The sequence below is a fragment of the Camelus ferus genome, chromosome 6, assembly GCF_009834535.1.
Source record: "Camelus ferus isolate YT-003-E chromosome 6, BCGSAC_Cfer_1.0, whole genome shotgun sequence".
In the NCBI taxonomy this organism is placed as follows: domain Eukaryota; kingdom Metazoa; phylum Chordata; class Mammalia; order Artiodactyla; family Camelidae; genus Camelus; species Camelus ferus.
Window position 1 is genome coordinate 72382943 of NC_045701.1, and position 20880 is coordinate 72403822.

Sequence of the window (20880 nt, forward strand, 5' to 3'; positions counted from 1 at the left end):
GATCCCACTACCCAGCTGAAGGGCCAGACATGTAACTCAAGCTATTTTGGACACTCTATCCTCAGTCACAATGCCCTACCCAATCCCACTTGGAGCTGAGATAAATGACAAGCCCTCCCCAAATCACAAAATCACAAGCAAGTTAAGTATACATTTCTACTGTAAGCCACTAAGTTTTGGAATGGTTTGTTATGTATCAAAAGGCAAGTTAAAAAATACTTTCCCTTATTCTGTATTGTGATTTTACATCAGTGCTCAAATCCTTAAGGACCAAACAACTGGCTAAATGCAGAAAGAAAAGATGCTGAGAAAGAAGACTGTTGAATTTGGATGTTATATGTCCTTAAAACTTAAGCAAGTCATTTAACCTCTCTAGACCTCAGTTTCTTATCTATCTACCTCATGATATCATTGTGAAGATCAAAAGCGATAAGATGTTCAAGCAATTTATAAAATATAAAGTGCCATAAAGATGTAAGATATGATTACGCTATGTCATCACTGCACGATGCACTCTAACCACATCACTGGGGACCCTGAGAGAGAACCACCCAGCTGCGTGTGCCATTCCCTAGGCCCGTGAGAAATAATGAATTGTTGTTTTAATTCACTAAATTTGGGGGGTGATTCACAGTAACAAATATCCAGAAAGTTGCTTTATAATTTCTGTGGTTATCAGTTTCCTGGAACAAAATGGAAAAATCTAGAATCTTCCTTTGAACTTAAATAAATTAAATCTCTTTGTATAAATTTGTTCACTTTTATATTTTATAGACATATAATAGTAATAAAAGAGTTAATATCTATTGAGTGTTTATCATGTTAACACTTTACACAAATTAGCTTTCTTTTCTTTCTTTCTTTCTTTTTTTTTTTTCTTGGTGCTGAAATCCATATTTAATTCTTGAAACAGGACAATAAAGCAGGAATGATGATTAGCCCGAGTTTTCCAGTGTGCAAACAGGTCAACCTTTACAGGTCCCTGGGCCCAGCAGTACTCTTAACCACTATCATTTGCAAAAGCCAATTAAGTTAACATTAAAGTTATAAATGAAACAAATACTTAATGGAACTTTTGAGATATTCTACATGTTTAACATTATGGAAAAGATAAATATATCTCAAAACACAACTAAAAGCATTAAAATCACTCATCCCTTCAGAAAAATAAAATATTCTTTACTTGATCTAAACTTCATGGCAAAGTATGTATTTGGATGTTTAATATTCTAGCTCTGTATCAGTATCATTCCTGAGTAAAAAGGTTAAGAACATCAGCCGGCCAAACACAACCGACACTTACCAATCTCCTGCCGGGTGCTGCACACTCCAACTCCATACTCCTCCAGGACTTTGGCAGCTGCCTCCTGACATGATCCAGTATTCCGTGCAAATCCAAGATAGTTGTAGGAGCCCATGTTTATAACACCTTTAATTATGTTCCCTGTGTACCTGTGTTTCAATATAAAAGTTCATGAAACCCACGAGCAAATCAAATACCTACATGTGATAATAAACTTATTGGTAATACAAAAGGAAGTATACAGGGGGTAGAAAGAATATGGTTTAGATGAAAAGCAGCTCAAACTCACTACCGATTAGGAAAACGGAAGTTAAAACAAAATGCCGTTTTTCACTTATCGATAGTGATGTTTAAAAACTGACCATATCCAGTGCTGGCCAGCACACTGCAGATAAGATCAGTCAGTACCCTTTTTTGGAGGGCAGTTTAGCAGTACTAATCTATTAAAAAATATACATACCTTTCACTCAGCAATTCCTACATACATATAAAAGGATACTTGCTTAAGGATCCTTTAAAAGTCACTACACAACCACGTCCCTTTCCCAGGCACACGGACTAGTGATATTTCACAGGTGGAAGTTTAGTCAGCCTAGGACCCCAAGTGAGGACAACATGGTTCAGAGGCCCTACCAATCTAACACTAACATGAAGTATGGACAAGAAATAAACTGCTGTGTTCTGACTGTGAGATTTTGGAGTTTTTAACATAAGATGATGCAGCCAAGACTGCTACACACCTTATATATCTATCTATACTGTAGAATACTAAGTAACCACTACATAGTGTGAATACACACAAGTTGCCTTGAATACACACAAGAAGGATGTTACTGATTATGTTAGCAAGTTAAAAAAGCAACATGTAAAATAATTTCTATAGTATGATCTCATTTGTGTAAATCCAAAACTACCTGTGTGCAACCCCAGTAATACACGACATACATACCCCACAAAAAACATCAGGAGGAATAATATACAATAAACTGATAACAATGGTCACCTCTGGGAAGTGAGGATTTGTGGGGAAGTGGATATGCAAAAGGACAGTGGTCACAGTTGTCATAGGGGAACTTCAGTTTACCTGTATTGTCATTAAAAAAAAAAATGACCACACAATCATGTAATACTTGTACAATGTAAAAAATAATAAAATTTTACAAATACAAAAAGCTCTCTAAACAATTCAATCCATTTAAGTAAAAACACTCCATATATCCTTGAATCTTTGTGAAACCAAAATATCCAGAAAAAAATTCAGACACTTGATTCTGGTAAATGGCATAACAGAAAAGACCATTTTTCTTCGTGGGTTTTTTAAATAAGTCAATTTTTGTTTTCAGCTATAACCGATCACAGTAACAAATGTAATAGAGAAATGGATTTTTTAAAATCTCAATAACAATAAACGAGACGCAAGGAAACTAATCATGCTGTATTGTACTCTCAGCTTCTACTTTTATTTTGACAGAATACATAAATTGCAGTAGAATATTTTCTGAAGTGAAGAAATTCTTCATTAGTTGTCAAGAAATAATTTCCCAAGAGACTCACTTGAAAGACCAGTTGTAATCATGAGACTGTCTCTCCATGATGTCCACCCTGGCTCCAGGCACACTGCAGATGGGTCGATTCCAGTTGTCTCTAATCCTCATGTAGAGATTCCTTGTATAGAAGTTCTCGAAATCCTGATACAACGACACAAAGTCCTGCCAACAAATGGTGAAATACTTTCTATAAATTTAACTGAGTTCTTCTGAAAAATTTTACAACTTCCCCTTCCATATTGTAAAAGGACTTTAGAATGAGAGGTCAATTATACAGAACTAACTCATATGAAAAACATTTGGAAAGGCATCAGTTTTTAATCTATCTATCTATCTATCTATCTATCTATCTATCTATCTATCTATCTGGCTGTTTGTTTGGTTAGTTCATGGAGGCACTGGGGATTGAACCCAGGACCTCATGCATGCTAAGCACATGCTCTATCACTGAGCTATACCCCCACCCACTATGTCTATTTTAAAACAACTCTTAGTCAGGTAAAAGTCACTTAGCTTTGATGGTTGATCTGTAAGAAATGGTTCCAAGTAACAGAGAGTTACTGTATGACAGCATTAAAGTAAAGCCTAAGAACTGTACTTAGTAAAGCAGTCCTCACAAAAATAAAACTTAGGTGTACAATTCTGTCATTAAATGGTCTTCCTTCTTAATAACCTTATAAAAACTGCTGTTTTGCCCCTTCCCCAACAGTAACACATTGGGGGAAATGCCTTAAAAACCCTTATAACTCCAATTTCAACCAAGAAAAATAATTTCAAAATTAAGATTCCATCCTGTGCATATTTTCAAGGATCAAAATAAAACAAAACCAAAGAAAAATTATAAACAAGAAATATTAAAAGGTAGATTATAGAAAGACACCTATTTCAGGTTTCCTTCCTTAGATGGGAGTTTAAAAAAAAAGAAATCTCAAATTGAATTTCCATGATCAAGGATTTAAAGCTCTTCTTTTCTCTCTGAAATTAAATTATGTCAAAATTTAAATCTGTAAAAAATAACAGTCATAGTGGAGGTGTAATTACTGTATAATCTTATGTCCCACGTGGTATGACCACTGCTGAGGACACACCATGACCAGACCACATGAGATCTACTTGAAGGTAAAGGGCAAACCAAACAAAAAGAAAACCGTACTACAGTTTTACAATAGCCAGCAAACCACCAAGCTTTTAGCCCTCACATCTGGGCTTGATGCCAATCTAAATCAATCTGTTAAGTAAGCTAATCAAAAACATTAAAAGTTTAAGCCTGTTCTGTAAAAATTTTCATTGCTAACGAAGACTCTACATAAAACTTTAAAATTAACAACCTTCTATGACATTGGACTCTAAAGTGCCTACTAAATAAGCCTCACAGTAGATAAAATCTTAAACAAAGCTAAGCAGAGTCAGGAAGTACTCAGGAATTTCTGGTACCCGATACCATCTCTCTGGCAATTGGTTCTAATATTTACATCTCCTTAAGAGAAAATATCCATAAATAATGTCTCTTTCACAACTGGAAATTTATTACTCAAATACTATGTCCCTTTTGATAACCTTCTTTTCCAATAATACTGGATGAATTAAAATTGAAACAGAGACATCCAAATTCTACGTAAGGACTTTCTTTTAACTATTATTCACCATGTGTTTATTCCAAAAAGGAAAAAACAAAAAAGTAGTCTCCACCTCTTTTCAATTCACATCAAATAGGGTAAACAGTACTAACTCTTCTTGATTTCATTTCTTTATAACTTTCTAAACACTGCACATTAATGCTAAAGGTATTAACACATACACTTGAGAGAGAAATACTCCATCATGGACAAGTTTTTATTAGCAACAAAAAGCATTTTTTTTTTTTTTGCTTTTACTATATAAATATAAAAAAAAAACAAACTTGAGTCTAGTCCTATCGCACAGAAGGGTTATTAAACTCCAAAGAGAAAAGGGCTACAGGCCAGAATGAGATGAGCTTTGAGTAACTACTGACATAGCCATCTGAGATTAGGAGGGCAGGGATGGACTCTGATCTCCAGTACAGAGACAGCCAAGATCAGGGAGCTCCACCTCTCCTTACAAAGTCTTAGAAAGACTAAGTCCCTAAGGGACCAGACTTACACAGTGAAGAAGCTGTCACAGGGAGGGATGTTAGAGATCAAAAGCAGGTTGGACAGAAAGGTAGAAGAGAGGGACTCATGGCCAGGGTAGCAGCTTTGACTGCAGTTGGAAGGTTCGGTAGAGAGCTGAAGGGAAGCTCACCAACTCCCTGCAGCCTTGAAATGAAGTAAGAAAGGGGATGGAAGGGGACCGCTTTTTGTAGTTCTAGTTCTAGGCAACAGCAGCGTCTGTTTCCAAAAACATCTCATACACTTTAAATATTCTAGGACTAGGGTTAAACTAGAGGACTTATCTTTTCATTCATTCTTCCAAATATCTTTTATTGTGCACTCAATATATGTTGAATTCACTGCTAGACTTGAGATACATTAAAGAACAGAATAGTTCTCTATGCAAACAGTGACACCCCTACTGCTCCTACCCTCACTGCCCCACCCCCATCCCACTCCACGTCCCCATCCCACTCTTCTTCCCCTTCAGTTTAGTCACTGTGAAATGACTTTAGTCAGGGCTGACCCAATACTCATTTGCTCAGACACTGAACAAACATTTACTGAGCAATACTTTCCAGGAACTAAGTCAGGCACTGGGGATAAAAATGAGTAAGACACAACCTCTATACTCCCAAAGATCTCTTAATGTGGTGGAGAGGCACACAAATGAAGTTACAATACAATATACCAAGTATTGTAGGGGGCTGCTTGCCCAGAGACAGTGCCTAATCAGTAGCTGAGCGGGTACAACAAGAGTCAGTTCAACCAGTCCTACGGATGCCCTCTTCATGGACACTTTCTGAAGATCCTCGCAAACCCCATGTACCAGCACACAACCAGGACACACAGAGAACAAGACCTTGCTGACACCACTCTGGATTTTTGGGCTTGGAGTACTCACCATTTAAGAGACTTCTCCACTAGCCTCAAAGGAAAATAATTCAAATTTATGGATTTGTTATTTAGGGATCAGTGAAGACCTTACCAAAAGTAATCTGGGGTCATCTTAATAATTAGCCAATAAATAATCTTTATTGTTTAAGCCTATTTTAGGCGAGTCTTCTAGAAAACATCTTCTATATTGTTTAAAATAAATAGGTACCACCTATTTTAGTGTCTACGCAGGCCTTAAGATCACAGGGTAATATACTATAATAACCAGTGGGATCTAGGCAGCACCCCAAAACCCAACACGTTAATACATCTGCAGGAAAACTATGACTGTTCATACTAAGTGGGATGAATAAGAGCTGAAAGAGCAACCCATCTCTTCAGGTCAGATTTTGCCACCACATGTGTTAAAAAAAAAAAAAAAGCTTTAGTTTTCAGATATTTTAGGACATTGACTGTAGACATGGGATTGTGAACCTTCTGGAAAAATACAGGATGATCATGACAAGTGAAACCGTCCCCCGAGAGTTAACAGAAGCTGACAAATAAGAGAAATTCTTGAACTTTTCTTACAGAACAACAGATAAGGGAATAGATTGCTAAAAACCCTTTGTTTGCAAGCTGTCTTCATTGATTAAAATCACTTTAGTTTTGTTTTTGTTTTTGTTTTTTTCTTTTTTAACTGCATGCCTTCCCAGCTTAAACAGTCCAGTTGTTTCACAGGAACTTGGAGTCAGCTCCTGCCCAGTGTGAGCTGGCTGGGGGCTGGTAGGGACCATCAACCCTAAAACTGAGCCTGGATGTCCAATGAATAGGCTTTTGACATCAGAGGGCTAGAAAACTCTACCCTTAGGTCAAGCTAAGCAACTCCATTTTGAATATGCAAAGCATGTAACCTAGATGTGCAGAACACAGATTACCTCACCTTTTCCCTGTCTCCAGTCACCTTTCTCCATGCCTAAGGCCACGCTGTTTATCCCATAAATACCCTAACACCCTCATCTTCAGGGAGGTGGATCTGAGACTTGTTCTCCCATCTCCTTGCCTGTCTGCCTTGCGGATAAACTCTTAGCTATAAATCCTGGAGTCTCAGCATTTGGCTTGCCGCACACTGGGCAAACAGACCTGGCTCAATAACACAAGTATTATTCTAGTATTTGCATTTCTATGTAGCACACTAACCCTCTGCATATAAATAAGTTTTGAAAGCTAAACCAAACCAAACCAAAACAAAACAAAACAAAACAAAAAACCGACAAGGGAAAAGGCTGAGTGCTACTACTTAAAGAAGTTGACTTTAAAACAATCGTCCATGTTTAAGAGCAATTCAGGCCAACATAGATGACCTGATACTTTCATATGATGATGAAAAAGATAATGAATAATCACATCAACAGCAACAAGAGTTCCCATTTACTGAGTACTTACGTCTTGCCAAGTGTTAAACACACGTTTTCTCTTAAATATCTCTGAGTCCTCTTACAGAAGCTACTATTCCCATTTTCAGAAAGGCAAAATGGCTTTCCCAGTTAGAGAACTGGCCAGAAGCAGTGCCAGAAACTGACCCAGGTCTATGCTCCTAACCCCAAGGCCACACTGCCTCCCATTCTATGCTGCTACTAAATCAACTGAAATATTTTCTACAGCAGTCAAAGCACTTTAAGACCACTGGGCTACTGGCCTTCCCACTCCTCTCCTATGTTCTGCCTATGGCTAGCGTGCCTGTGGACACACATGCACACAGAAACAGACATACACACCCATACACACACACACACACACACACGTATGCGCACAGGAGCCAGAGGCTAAACTTATACTTCCCAGACACTCTTGTGATAGGCTTGTGGCTATGATGTAGATTCTATCCTTAAGAAGCACACACAAGATCTGGAAGGTAAGGCCACTTTTCTGTACCAGTATAGGAGGCATGCTCCAGCAGATCGTCATGATGGCAGCCCCAGCTAGGCTTTACATTCCACTGCCTACACACCAGCTTTGTGACTGTGGATTGGCTGTGATGGCATCACTTGTAGCACTCATGGCAGGACCACTCCCCTCATCTGAGGTAGCTGCTTAGTTGAGGGGAAGGGAAGGCCCTAACTTCTTATTTCCAGCCCCTTTACAATGTATAAATGCTAATTCTGTTTGCTTGAATAACCTACAGTGATACTGGTTAACTCTATTGAACTTAACTGTTTCAACAGCACATTCACTGTGATTATTTTTGAGAACTAAATATTTAGTAAGTTATTATCTGTATTTTGTAGATTAAAACAAAAAAATGTGTCCAGGTCACACAGGAACTCAGTGATACAGCTGAAACTGAGACACTAGCACTATTCCAAACTGAGCCCTACTTCTAATCCTAGTAAGAATTCTCAGCACCAGTTCTAACTTAACAACTTTAACTTAGTCTAGAATCTAGGGCACAAATCTCAGCATATCAACGGACTAAATTTCTCTCAAAAAGGAGCATTTGAGGCACACAATCACTGCTTTGATGTTTGGATAAAAAGTTTGGCAAACATGCTCAGAAATGTTTCAGGGCCTTCTCAAGATAAAAATGACTTAAAGTTCCATTTCTGACCTACTATCTCTGATGCAGAGAAAGAAATGAGGGTAAAGAACTCTAGCAGTCAATACACAGTCTCTAAAGAACGAATCAGAATCATGGAAAAGCTTCACTTCTTTCATTAAAAACTTGGTTAAGTAAAGAAAAATGGGGTAGAACAAATAAACATGTACAAAATGATAGCATATAGTATCTAGATCTTCCTCCTTTAAAATGGCACACTTATTTTAAAAAACAACGTACTCATGCAACTGGACATCAACAGGTAAAAAAAAAAAAGAACTTTGATCTAAACCTTACATCTTCTACAAAAATTAACTCAAAACGAATCAGTCTTAAATGTAAAATGTACAACTATAAGACCTTTAGAAAAACCTTCCTTCATTGCTGGTGGGAACGTAAAATGGCACAGCTGTGGTGGAAAAGAGTTTGGTGATTTCCTCAAAAGGTAAAGATTGAACTTCCACAAGACACAGCAATTCCATTTCTAGGAAAACAGCCAAAGGAACCTAAAACAGATATTTAAACAAGTACTTATGTATGAATGTTCACAGCAGCACTATTCACAAGAGCCAACATGTGGGAACAATCCAAATGTTCACCAAGAGATGAACAGATAAAACAAAGTGCAGTATATACATACAATGGAATAGTATTCAACAGCAAAAAGGACTGAAGCATTAACTCATACTACAGTGTGGCTGAATCTCTAAAATATAAGTGAAAGAATCCAGACACAGACAGTCACATACTGTATGATTCCATTTTTACAAACTATCAGGAACAGTTAAGACCATGGACACAGAAAGCAGATTAGGGGTTGCCAGGGAAAGGCTAATGGGAAGTGACTGCTTAATGGGCCTGGGTCTTCTCTGGGGCTGATGAAATGTTCTGGAGCTGGATATGTAGAGGGGATGGTTGCACAACACTGTAAATGTAGTAAATTCTAATGAACTATATACTTAAAAATGGTTAAATTTATGTTATATAATTTCTACCCTCAATAAAAACAAAAACAAAAACAAAAGCAAAACAGTAACCCCCAAAACCCTCTATTAGAAGTTTAATGAAGTAAGAAATAATTCAATCTCAATCCAATCATCCATTTGTTTCCCGAGTTACTAGAAAACAGTGTTTTATTATTTTCAATGACTCTGCCCCTCCCTCCATATAAGAGGCAGCTCCAGGCATACATTAAAACACTCGGTTTCATCTAGTCTTGGCAATTAAACAGGGCAGTCCATGACGTAACACGCGGTACTGCTGAGGACACTGACGTTCACGCACTGAAGGTAAGTGAAATGAGCAGGAGCACAGGCGGGCCCAGCATCAATGCCACTTCAACTAGATTCTGAATCACCCATTCCTTGCCACTAGAATACTAAGTGACCAAAACTTGATTTCTTTATGAGAGATGCCACCCTCGACCCTCCAATAAAAAGTGTACCTCTAATGCTGCTGCCATCAGTGAAGAGGAAATAAGATATGAGAAAGTGAAGGTTCTTAGAAAATACAACTTTTAGATAAATAAAATGTGGATTATCCAGTTCAATAATGGTTTGGAGCAATGACATGCAGAAATCCTCTGTTCAACAAACTATCTTTCTTAACATGAAAAACTGCCCATCAAAGGAGGTAAAAATTTACTGGAAACTAAATAAGCACCACATTAGGGGTAGAGAAGTAAAAGCTGAACATGCAAGTAGCCTGCAGTGAGGGGCAGGCTTAAAAGCAATGGTTGCAAACTCTGAAAAGCTGGTAATGGGGCCATGTGAAGACACATACATCAGTACAGAAAATTGGCTGAATAAGTCTGTTCTTACTCTGTATTCAGACCAGTCTCTCAGCCACAGGGGATTAAGTGAGGTAGATGACCAGAATCCCTAAGGGAATGTTTTACTTAAATTTCAGAAGTCAAAAACCAGGGCCTCACTTTCCTGAAGCCTAGTTTATTTCTCCCAGGTAAAAACAGTTACTTATTATAACGCAGGGAAGCAACATCTTGAGAAGAATAATTCCTATCACAATCTAAATTTAACTTACCAATCACATTTTTATACCTAAGTTTCATTTTTTTACAGATCTATACCATGTCCAGATACCTGCCTTTTTTTCTTTATATTATTAGATTGAATCACATGAAATTATCATTTTAGCAGTTCAAAAATGGTAAAATATTGGCAACTTCATGTGATTCAATGTCATATTTATTGTTTAAAACACAATGAAAGTAGGAAAATATATCCCCACAAACTCGGGACAGGACAAAATACTTTAAACAAAGTACAAAAAGCACCATTCATAAAGGAAGACTGATAAATTTGCTCACTTCAAAAGAACTTCTGTTCATTAAAAGACACCATACAAAGAGTGAAAAGATAAGTCACAAAATGGGGGAAGATAGCTGTAAAATGTCTTCTAAAATACTTAAAAATTTCCTATAAACCACTAAGAAAAAAACAGAAATCCAACAGATAAACAGGGAAAGGATTTTAATTGGCACTTCATGAAATAGAAGCTTCAAATGATGATTAAACATATGCAAATATGCTTAGCTTAATTGGCCAATAGAGAAATGCAAATTAAAACTATGAGATACCAGTCATAAATACAACAGGACTGGCAATATATTTTAAGTCTGACAACTGTAACTGTTGGTAAGAATGTGGAACAATGAGAATTCTCAAACATTGCTGGTAAGTATATAAAACAGTACAATCACTTTCAAAAATAGTCTGGCACTGTCTGGTGAAATCAAACACATGCATACTCTATAACCCATTTATTCCAAGCCTGGAGAAACTCATGGATACAAGCTCAGGAAACACATCAGAACGTTTACAGCAGCTTTATAAGTCACTGATAAAAACTGGAAAAAAAAATAAACAAACCAAAAACCTCAATGTCCACTGACATCAGTGTAGATAAATAAATTGTAGTACACTCTGAGATAAATAGCAATGAAAACAAATAAAGCAGACTTCCACAGCAACATAGCTGAATCCTATGTTAAATATACAAATTAAGGCACAAAAACCATACACAAAGCAAATCCATTTATATAAAGTTCAAAACCAGGCTTAACTAAATTTTATTGTTTATAAATGTTCACACAGGTGATAAAACCATAAAGAAAAGTCAGTACAATGATTATCCCAAGGGAAAGGGATAAGGTATGACAGAGAAGAGGCATATATACATATACACATACATACCACACACACACACACACACACACACACACACCTTCTTTATCCAATCATCTGTCGATGGACATTTAGGTTGTTTACATATCTTAGCTATTGTAAACAGTGCTGCTATGAACACTGGGGTGCACCTATCTCTTCAAATTAAAGTTTCCTCCAGATATATGCCCATGAGTGGGATTGCTGCATCATATGGTATGTCTATTTTTAGTCTTTTTTGAGGAATCTCCATACTGTTTTCCACAGTGGCTGCACCAACTTACATTCCCAACAACAGTGCAGGAGGGTGCCCTTTTCACCACACCCTCTTCCATGTTTATCATTTGTGGACTTCTTAATCATGGCCATTCTGACTGGTATGAAGTGATATCCTACTATAGTTTCGATTTGCATTTCTCTGATAATTAGTGATACTGAGCATTTTTTCATGTCATGGCTGCTTACTCACATAAGCATTGATTATATCCACATTTGCCTTGTATTAACCTTTCCAGATGTATGTTGCGTATTTGTATATATTTATATATAACCAATGAAGAGGTTAAAAAGTAAGCGTTTTCCAATAAGCCTCAAACTTTTATACAGAAGGAAAAAATATTTTTCACAATATACAATTTACTCTGAAAGTTTAATCTGACAGTTTGTTGAGCCTCCTGGCTCAACAGTGTGTAACCCAATTTATGTAACCTTAACATCTGATCACAAGAAAATCTACTTTATCTAATGGCACTAAGATACTTAACTATCTGGAAAAGATGAGGGTGCTTCAGAACTCTTAGCCACTGAAACTGAAGGCTACACATCTGAAACCTTCTCTTTAAAGACACACTAATGCTGTTTACAAGTTACAACAGTACTGCTGAACTATTTCAAGACATTTGGTGATAATAAACAGAATACTGCCTATTATCAAAGACAGGCTAATAAAACAAAAGTCTATAGTGTTTTGAATTTTTATTGTGGCAACACCTTTTCTAGAGAAGGAAACAACCTCATAAGATATATCTAGAAATAGCCGAAACATGACAAAACTGTTTCAATACTTAAACTAAGAGAATTTGAAAATCCCAAATAATGGAGTCATCTCATGGTTAAAAAGCATTATACGACTAGGAGTATTTATCTACAAACCAACAATGTCATCTTTAGCTTCTTTAAAGAAGACAATTAGGTGAAATAATCTGTGAATAGAAATTAAACTGGTGACTTTAAAATCTTTGAACTGTGGTTAATTAAGAGCTTTCCCTACTGTTCATGTAAGTCATACTACTGTCTGTTCTTTCCTGATTTTAATGTTATAGGCAGGAAGCTACTTCTTTGCTGTTCCTATGACATCAGTGAAAGTATAAAGATTTCAAGATTTCAAAAACACTTGTTTTCTCTAGATCTAAAACTGAGCCATCTGTGTGTTTCTATATGCATATGTATTCACAAACACACACACACACACACACACACGACTGTGAATATGTCAATTCAAAACTCAGAACTTGTCATTGTTATTATTACCATCACTCACAATACCACTCACATCTTAAACATTTATTGCATGTCTAATATGTGCCAAGTATTCTTCTAGGCACTGGTTATATAGTAGTAAACAGAAAGACAACAATAATCTCTGCTCTTGTGGAATTAATGTTTCGGTAGAAGAAACAGATACTAAACAAGACCAATAAGTACGCTAATAATAAAAAATGCTAATGAAAAGAAAAATCAAACAAGGAAGGAGGATGTAAGATGCTGGAGTCATGCTGAAACTTAGCTGGGGAGGCCAGGGTACAATAAAGAAGGAAGAGGAAGTGAGGGAACCATTCAGGAGACTATCTGGGGGCAGAGCTTTCCTGGCAGGCAAACAGCAAGTGCAATGGCAGTGAGGCAGGAGTATACTTGGTGTGTTCAAGGAACCGCAAAGGGGCCAGCGTGGCTGGAGCAGATGAGTGAGAGGCTTAGCAGTAGGAGACGATGCCTGGGTGCTAGCTGGACACTTTCTGTTAATAGTAACAAAAAAGCAGGTGATTTTTATGGTATGTAAATTATATCTCAATAAAGCTATTTAAAAAAAAAAAAAGATGGCTGCAGTCCTGGGCTCCACACTTACCACAAAACAATGGAAAGCAGAGCTCTTTTTAAACCCACAGAGCCAAAAAAGACAAACCAGTGATTATCCCCCAGCTTAATATATATCAAATAACTATACTACATTAATAGTTTCCAAATATACTGCTAAAATGACAATTATCAGAATATTCTTAGTAAGCTACTTTTTGAAGAAGTGAAGAATAAAATCCTTCCAGGAATTCCTGTTAATGTATTTCAACTGATTTCCTCCTTTGTGTCTTGAAAATTATATATCAGGATATGGACATATCTCTTCTCAATAGCTTATCCGTCCCATTTCTGAATATTTGATCATGAACAAACTATAGAGGCAAAATGTTAAAGTTTAGTAAGTGTGTGGTAACAACCTACTATAATTTATTCCCTAGATTCCAAGGTATTTCCTATCTAGATATTAGAAATGTTTTATTAATTCAAGCTTTCACTGTAGCTGTCACATACATGTTTCTGAACTACTAGCTTCATCTCACATAAAAAAGATACCAAAGAATGAGGGAAAACACTATTCTCATCCAAAATACCACCAATAATGGATGATCAAGCAGTAAAGAATCCCAATAGCTTTATGCAATTTATATAACAGAACAAACTTACGCTAACTCATCTTTATCAGCAGGACCAAATAGCAAAAGTTAAAAATAGGCTCTCTTTCATAATACAATGAGGAAGAAAATAAGGATGTGGCTATGAACACCACTCGCTCAGTGAAATAAGGAAGCAGCAACACTGTATTTGCATTGTATGATCCTAAGCAAGCGCTGTCCCTCACCTCTTTCCGGTGTAACACTCTAAAATTTGCCCATCCCTCTTACCCAGCATCAGAAAACAAAAGCGATCTACCATAAGGCTAAATGATCCTTCCTTTCCTTCTAAAAGCTGAATTTTTATAAGAAAATGGCAGAATTCAGCTGTTTTAACTGCTAATGTTATCTACTGTGAAAACCCTATTGAAATGAATTTGGGTAAATTAGTGCAGTCCTTCTCTAAACAAACTGTAGAGGCAAATGTTCCCCTCTGTCCCATCTATTTCCTCCTATTACTTCCTTCAAGAATTATTTCCAGATTAACTCTATGTTATTCAGTTTACTTTTTTGTTCTACATCTGCCTACAATTCAAGTGCTCTTTACCTGTATAGTGCTTTGCAAAGGCCTGTAATTTTGAAGTGTTTGTTTCCTCAACAAAATCAGAAACTACTTAAGAAAATGTGTTCCAGTTCTTTCATACAAAGTTAAGTACATACAGGCAGCCCCAATACTTAGTCAATCTACCCTCTGGAAACGTGAAACAAGCTCCAAAGACAATGTGCTCATTCACAAAGGAATTCAGATACATCCTCATCGGTTCATTCACTCGTTCATCACACTCTGACAGAGGACCAGCTGTGCAAACTCGCTCCCCTGCTCATAAACTGCCCAGGACTCCCCAGTGCTGCCAACCATTCAAAACAGAATTTCTCATACATCTACATTCCAGGTTCTCCCACACATTCCTTGTGCCTTCGCCTACACTATCCCCTCAGCCAGTGATGTTCTCTACACCACAATCAGCACGCCTCCAATCCCACCTCTACATGCTAATTATTAGGTCTCTACAGCATATAGACACTATGACAGGTCTCAGTAGATAAAGATTTTCTAGTCTGAATATGTCAATAAAACTTTAGCTCCCATCAGTCACAACCACTAGCAACTCGGTCCAGTAGGAAGATGTTGGCTTGTACACAAAACCATATAACACAGTAAGTATATGGTAAGCTAGTAACTTATAGTAAGTAAGCCATACTTGAGGGAATATAAAAAAATCAACATATGGTGGATGCATTCTAGCCAAGAAAGTCTATTTGGGATGTAAAGGGGTAGAAAAAAAGGTGAATCAAAGAAATTTAAAAATCTATTCTTGTTTTCAATGATGAAAATTGTTTGGCCTACTTGACTGACTTCTGAATGTAGGGCTTTGCTTTCAATAGGTATGCAAAAAATATGTTCTTAATGAAATGAACTTGTAGGCATTTCAGGACAATGAGGAGGATGGTCGACTTGTGGTACTGGGGCTGGGAAGGGTGCAGAATGGCTGAGATGAGAGATGACCGCCTGGATCCTCAGTTCTCCCAGTTTCAGAATCCTCAGTCCATTGATTGGTTTGGCTTCCCAGTAGCTGCTGAGGGCCTTTGGAGCTTGTTTCACGTTTCCAGAGGGTAAACTGACTAAGTATTGGGGCTGCCTGTATGTACTTAACTTTGTATGAACCACTGATTGGTTTGGCTTCCCAGTAGCTGCTGAGGTCCTTTCCTTTCCCATATTTCTTGATGTCCTCTTCCCTCGCCCACCATCACATCTCTGCCATCCATTCCCAGTGTTTACTGGCTCCTCTCTCAGGGCTGACAGTGCTGCCACCACATCTGCCTCTCTCCTCTAACATCTTACAAAAGTGAGAGGCATTGTGGACAAAAGATATCTAACTTTCCGATCTCTTCTCTAGTACACTCCCCAGGCTGGAAGACAACTTCTTCATACTTCACATGCCAAGAACAAACAAGTTTGGCTTTCATAAAATCAGGCACTTTTCACCCAAATTCTATTTATTTTTTGAATAGGTAGTACATGTATATTGCACAAAACTCTAGAGGCACAAAATGGTACACACAGAAAAGTGCAGTGAAGTGAATGAGGCCCTCCTCCCCAGAGACAACCATTATCATCTCTGTTTACCATTACTAAAGCAAGATTGTTTTCCAGGGAAACAGCAGCTCAGCCACATTCTGTTTCAGGGCTTGTTTGTTTGGGGAGAAGAGGTGATCTGTGAACCACATGTGTACATAAATTGTGTCTATGAGAAAAAGCATCATGAGTTCTAAAGAACACAATCTTTTCAGAAGACTGTGGACACATCTTGGGATACAGCATGGTATTGAGAAAAACATGGCTTCTGACTCTTCACAGACGTATGTCCACATACCAGCTTTAACACTAGGCATCTTGGGAAACATTACTTACCCTGTAAATTTCAGCTTTCTTATCCATAAGATAAGAATAGAGTCTTGTGATGATTAAATTAAAATAGGCTAAATGCTTTGATTTCTCCACCCCTTTATGCTTGTTTTCAGCTTTCTTTGTGGAATGTTTTCATTTAGCTGCATCTAGAATATTTTTATTTTAACATGTACCCAAATTTCTAAAGAAAAAAAAAGTGAGTGAAAAAAAGGCTTCCATTTACAGAATCAAAGATTCTCTAACAATTACCTGTTGTTCTTCTCTTTCTGTTGCATGGTGACACTTTTCAATTCTCCAGTGCCTCAAGAAATCTCGAAGATATCCAAAGAGAGTGAGCACACCATACCCCACATAAGTCAGCACAGCAACCAGCATTGGCGTTTCTTCAAAAGCTTCGTTAAATGGTCTTTTATATAGTCCTCCATTTTGTGTAACATGATGGATCTAAAAGGAAGGTTAACAATGTTTATTTCAGTCATGGTAAGAAAACACTACTACTTAAAATCTAAGTCCTTACAGATTCACATAACTATAACTTCAGAATTTTCCAAGTAATTGTCAAAAAAATCCACTAAGATTTAAGCAGGGCACATTTTTTTTCAATGGAAATAAGTTATAAGTTATATATATTTCAGATGAACAGCAAAGAAAAACAGAGGGAGAAGGACCGAGAACAATGTGTAACACTGATTTCTATCATTTGATTTTATGAAACAGATCCTAAAATGCCATAGTTGGAGAAGGTATAATTTCCTTTGTTCTAATGAAGAATATAAAAAATATGTCAACAAAGAGAAAGCCTACCCTGAAAATAGTACATTAACATACAAATAATCAAAAGTAAATTCAGTTTTAGAATACAATACAATAATTTATAAATGTTTCACTGCTATATATTCTTAAAGCCATCCAGCCATCGCATTCCTAATAATTATCAGCACTAGGCCCCTATGGAAACAAGCGGTTTATATTAGCCTTTGTTGTCAGTGGTAACACAAATTAACCATGCACAAAAGTAAAAGGCTTACATAAGAGTGGTCCAGCACTGCATAAAAGTGGGAAAACAGGGAAATCTAACACAGGGGAAAAATTGATAGAGTGATCAGTAACAGTCAGGAAATCATTCTGTCCCCCTTCATCTTGACCTGATTACTATTTCCAAACATTGTAAGATTATCCCCCATTTCATCTTCAGGGATAACCAAATTTTAATATACAAACACCAAGCTACTGTACTTCAGATCTCATAGCTGAAAGCTTTTTACTCTTTGGTCAATTTTAGTGGAAATCTTGTTCTACAGAAAAATTGCACTAAAGAACTTTGTGCCTTAAATTTAATCTTAACTTTGAAACAACCAACTGCAGAGAGGATGGTCAATCACAATTTACCAGGAATGTATTTTCAATTGAGCACCGTACTGAAGTTACAAATTTATTTCCAAAGGAATAAAAGAGCCTTTCTTGGCCTCTCAGGCAACCTGATCCAAGGGCTAAATATATTTCAGAATATTGTATCCTGGTGATGTTAGTTTGGGGAAGGCTATTTGAATGTGACAAGTTAGAACAGTCTGGAAAGAAACTTGTATTTGACAAAGGAAAGATATTTGGATAGGAATGATACTTGGAATCTGTTGGTACGGATTCAATCTGATGACCTAAGAAAGTCTGAAAACTATTCGTAAAACTGGCTCATGTCTTCATTAACCTCTTCCCCAAAGTGGTGGAAGTCTGTGTTAATATTTCCTGCTTAAATTTTTATGCAGTAGCAAGATTGTTATGTATTTAGAACAGAATAGCTGAAAATGAGCCAATAGCTAGATAGAAACTTGTTTAAAAATTAACAATATAACATGTAAGCAAGCTATTAAGCTGGACAAAACAAAATCAAAAGCACTTAAAACAAGAAAAATGACATTTGGATCATCTTTTCAAAAACATATCTCAAAATATTTTGCCATACAAACACTGTGTTTAATACCAGTATCTAACTCTCCTTAACTCTGAAATTGTTTAAACTATTTTCTCTCAACTGAGCATACTAGTAAAAATGCAATTTCAGCACTCCCAAGTTTCTAACAAATGTGTGGCAGATTTATGTCAGGCATGCTGTGGGTGGATCTCTTTAAAAAGATACCTGCTTTAGTTCAGACACACCCAAAACAGCAGGACCAAGAAAATTCATACAGTTGGCTTAACTGTCTAGGAAGGAGGAAGTTAAATCACTGGTTTGCTATCAAATATTGTGTGATTCTACCACAGCCTCATTCAATTCAATTAAATACATTTTAAGGAACTGAGATGCAACTATGAAGTAGCTTTTATAATGTGGCTTCAGTCAAAGCAGAGCTCACTGATCATTCGCAGGTCAGAATGGACAGGTCAACTGATATGCAAACTTCTGACAGGTGAAAAAGCCTTAGGACTTAGAGAAAAGAAAATTACTGGATCTTCAAGTACAGATGCTAATTTAATCTGGAACATGATTCAAATAAAAATAATGGTATTACCATCCAATATATGTATAATAGTTCATGAGGGAAAGCACCATGCTTATTTCACTCACTGCACATCTAGCACTCAGGATAGTATTTATTAAGTGCTAACAAATAGGAAGTACTCAACAGTGTCCTTTTATTACAATTAGGATTACAGAAAGTGACACCTTATAGGAACTCAATAAATACTTGTTGAATGGATGAAAATGCACACTATGCTCTTTGCTGTCATAGAAGAGATTAAGTTACAGTAATTACACAATTAATATTAGGACATTCTAGAACCCAGATCTGACATCTTCTAGTTTCAACTGGATTGGAGATCAAATTCACTCTAAACAAAACATGGGCTACAAACCCTTACAGCATATTTCATATTCTGGATTCACCGTGCAAGAGGGCTCTTAAGAGGCCTTTGAGTCATTCTAATTGGAGAATTTGTCAGCAAGGCAATCAAGAAAAATATTAGCAATCACTCCCTCCAGGTTAAAAAAAACAGGTATCAGTCTGTTCACATTAAGCAGACAAGAGTGTGACACTATGCCAGTATTATTAATCAAGGGAAATTTAAGAACTCCAAAGACCAAGGTTGAACAGTAATATTTTTTCCAGAAAATGAAAAAGAAAAAAACGTTCAAAGGAAGAAAAAATTTTGAGTCAAGACTATAAGCACACACCATAAAACACATTACAGGACAAGGGGAGGGCAAACTAATAAGACATTTTGTTTAGACACCTTATAGGCTGTCAACCATATTTATTAAGTAGCTGAAAAGGCACTCTTAGCCAAAGCAAGATGGGAAAGTATAATCAAAAGGTAAACCAGGGGGGAGGGTACAGCTCAAGTGGTAGAGTGCATGCTTAGCATGCACGAGGTCCTGGGTTCAATCCCCACTACCTCCACTGAAAACCAAAAAAATAAACCTAACTACCACTCCCCTGCAAAAAAAAAGACAAAAGATTTTAAAGATAAACTATAAATATAATATACATGCAATAAAATCATCTGGAAGGAGACACAAAAAAACTGGAGTGGCAAGTAGGGTGGGGGAAAGAAGCACACCTCCTACTTAAACCCCTCTGAACCAATTTGATTTTTTATCTTTAACAAAGAATATATATTACTGAAATTCCTTTTTTTTTAATGTTTAAACTGAATTTGCTCACTGATTTTACTCACTGTTTGGACTAAAATAGTTAATAAAAGCAACATATGCCTCTCCTCCAAACCTCAGGTCATCTCACAGTATCTACACTCTCTCTAAAGGGTTCTCATCTACTTTAAGTTCTCAAATAGATGATACATGCTGATGAGTACAAATCTACATTTCAATTTTACCCCAGAACTCTGTATTTTCATTTCTACCTTTTATATACTTCCACTTAGACATCCCAAACTCAGTTAGTCTAAAGCTGAATTTGTCTCACCATCCTTACTCCTCCCTCAATAAACCTTATCTTCCTCCTGTATTAACTACCTGGGTAACATCATCACCACCCAGTCTAACCAGTCTCCCAAGCTGGGAGTCATCTTGAGCCCCATCTTATTTTCTGGCTTCATTCTAGAACGAGTAATGAATTTCTATGCCTTAGTTCAAAACCGTCTTGCGGGGCACCAGGGAATTTTAAGGAGGCTA

General features: G+C 36.9%; 1 protein-coding gene across 1 annotated transcript in view; it reads right to left on the reverse strand.

The window, feature by feature from the left end:
• Nucleotides 1-20880, reverse strand: part of SPTLC2 (serine palmitoyltransferase long chain base subunit 2) — an 85834-nt gene that overhangs the window by 49484 nt on the left and 15470 nt on the right. Inside the window, exons 2-4 of the mRNA XM_032482445.1 lie at nucleotides 16998-17192; nucleotides 2858-3012; nucleotides 1304-1452 (exon numbers count right to left, since the gene is read on the reverse strand). Of these exons, the coding sequence (XP_032338336.1) occupies nucleotides 1304-1452; nucleotides 2858-3012; nucleotides 16998-17192 (499 nt within the window). The remainder of the gene's footprint in view (nucleotides 1-1303; nucleotides 1453-2857; nucleotides 3013-16997; nucleotides 17193-20880) is intronic.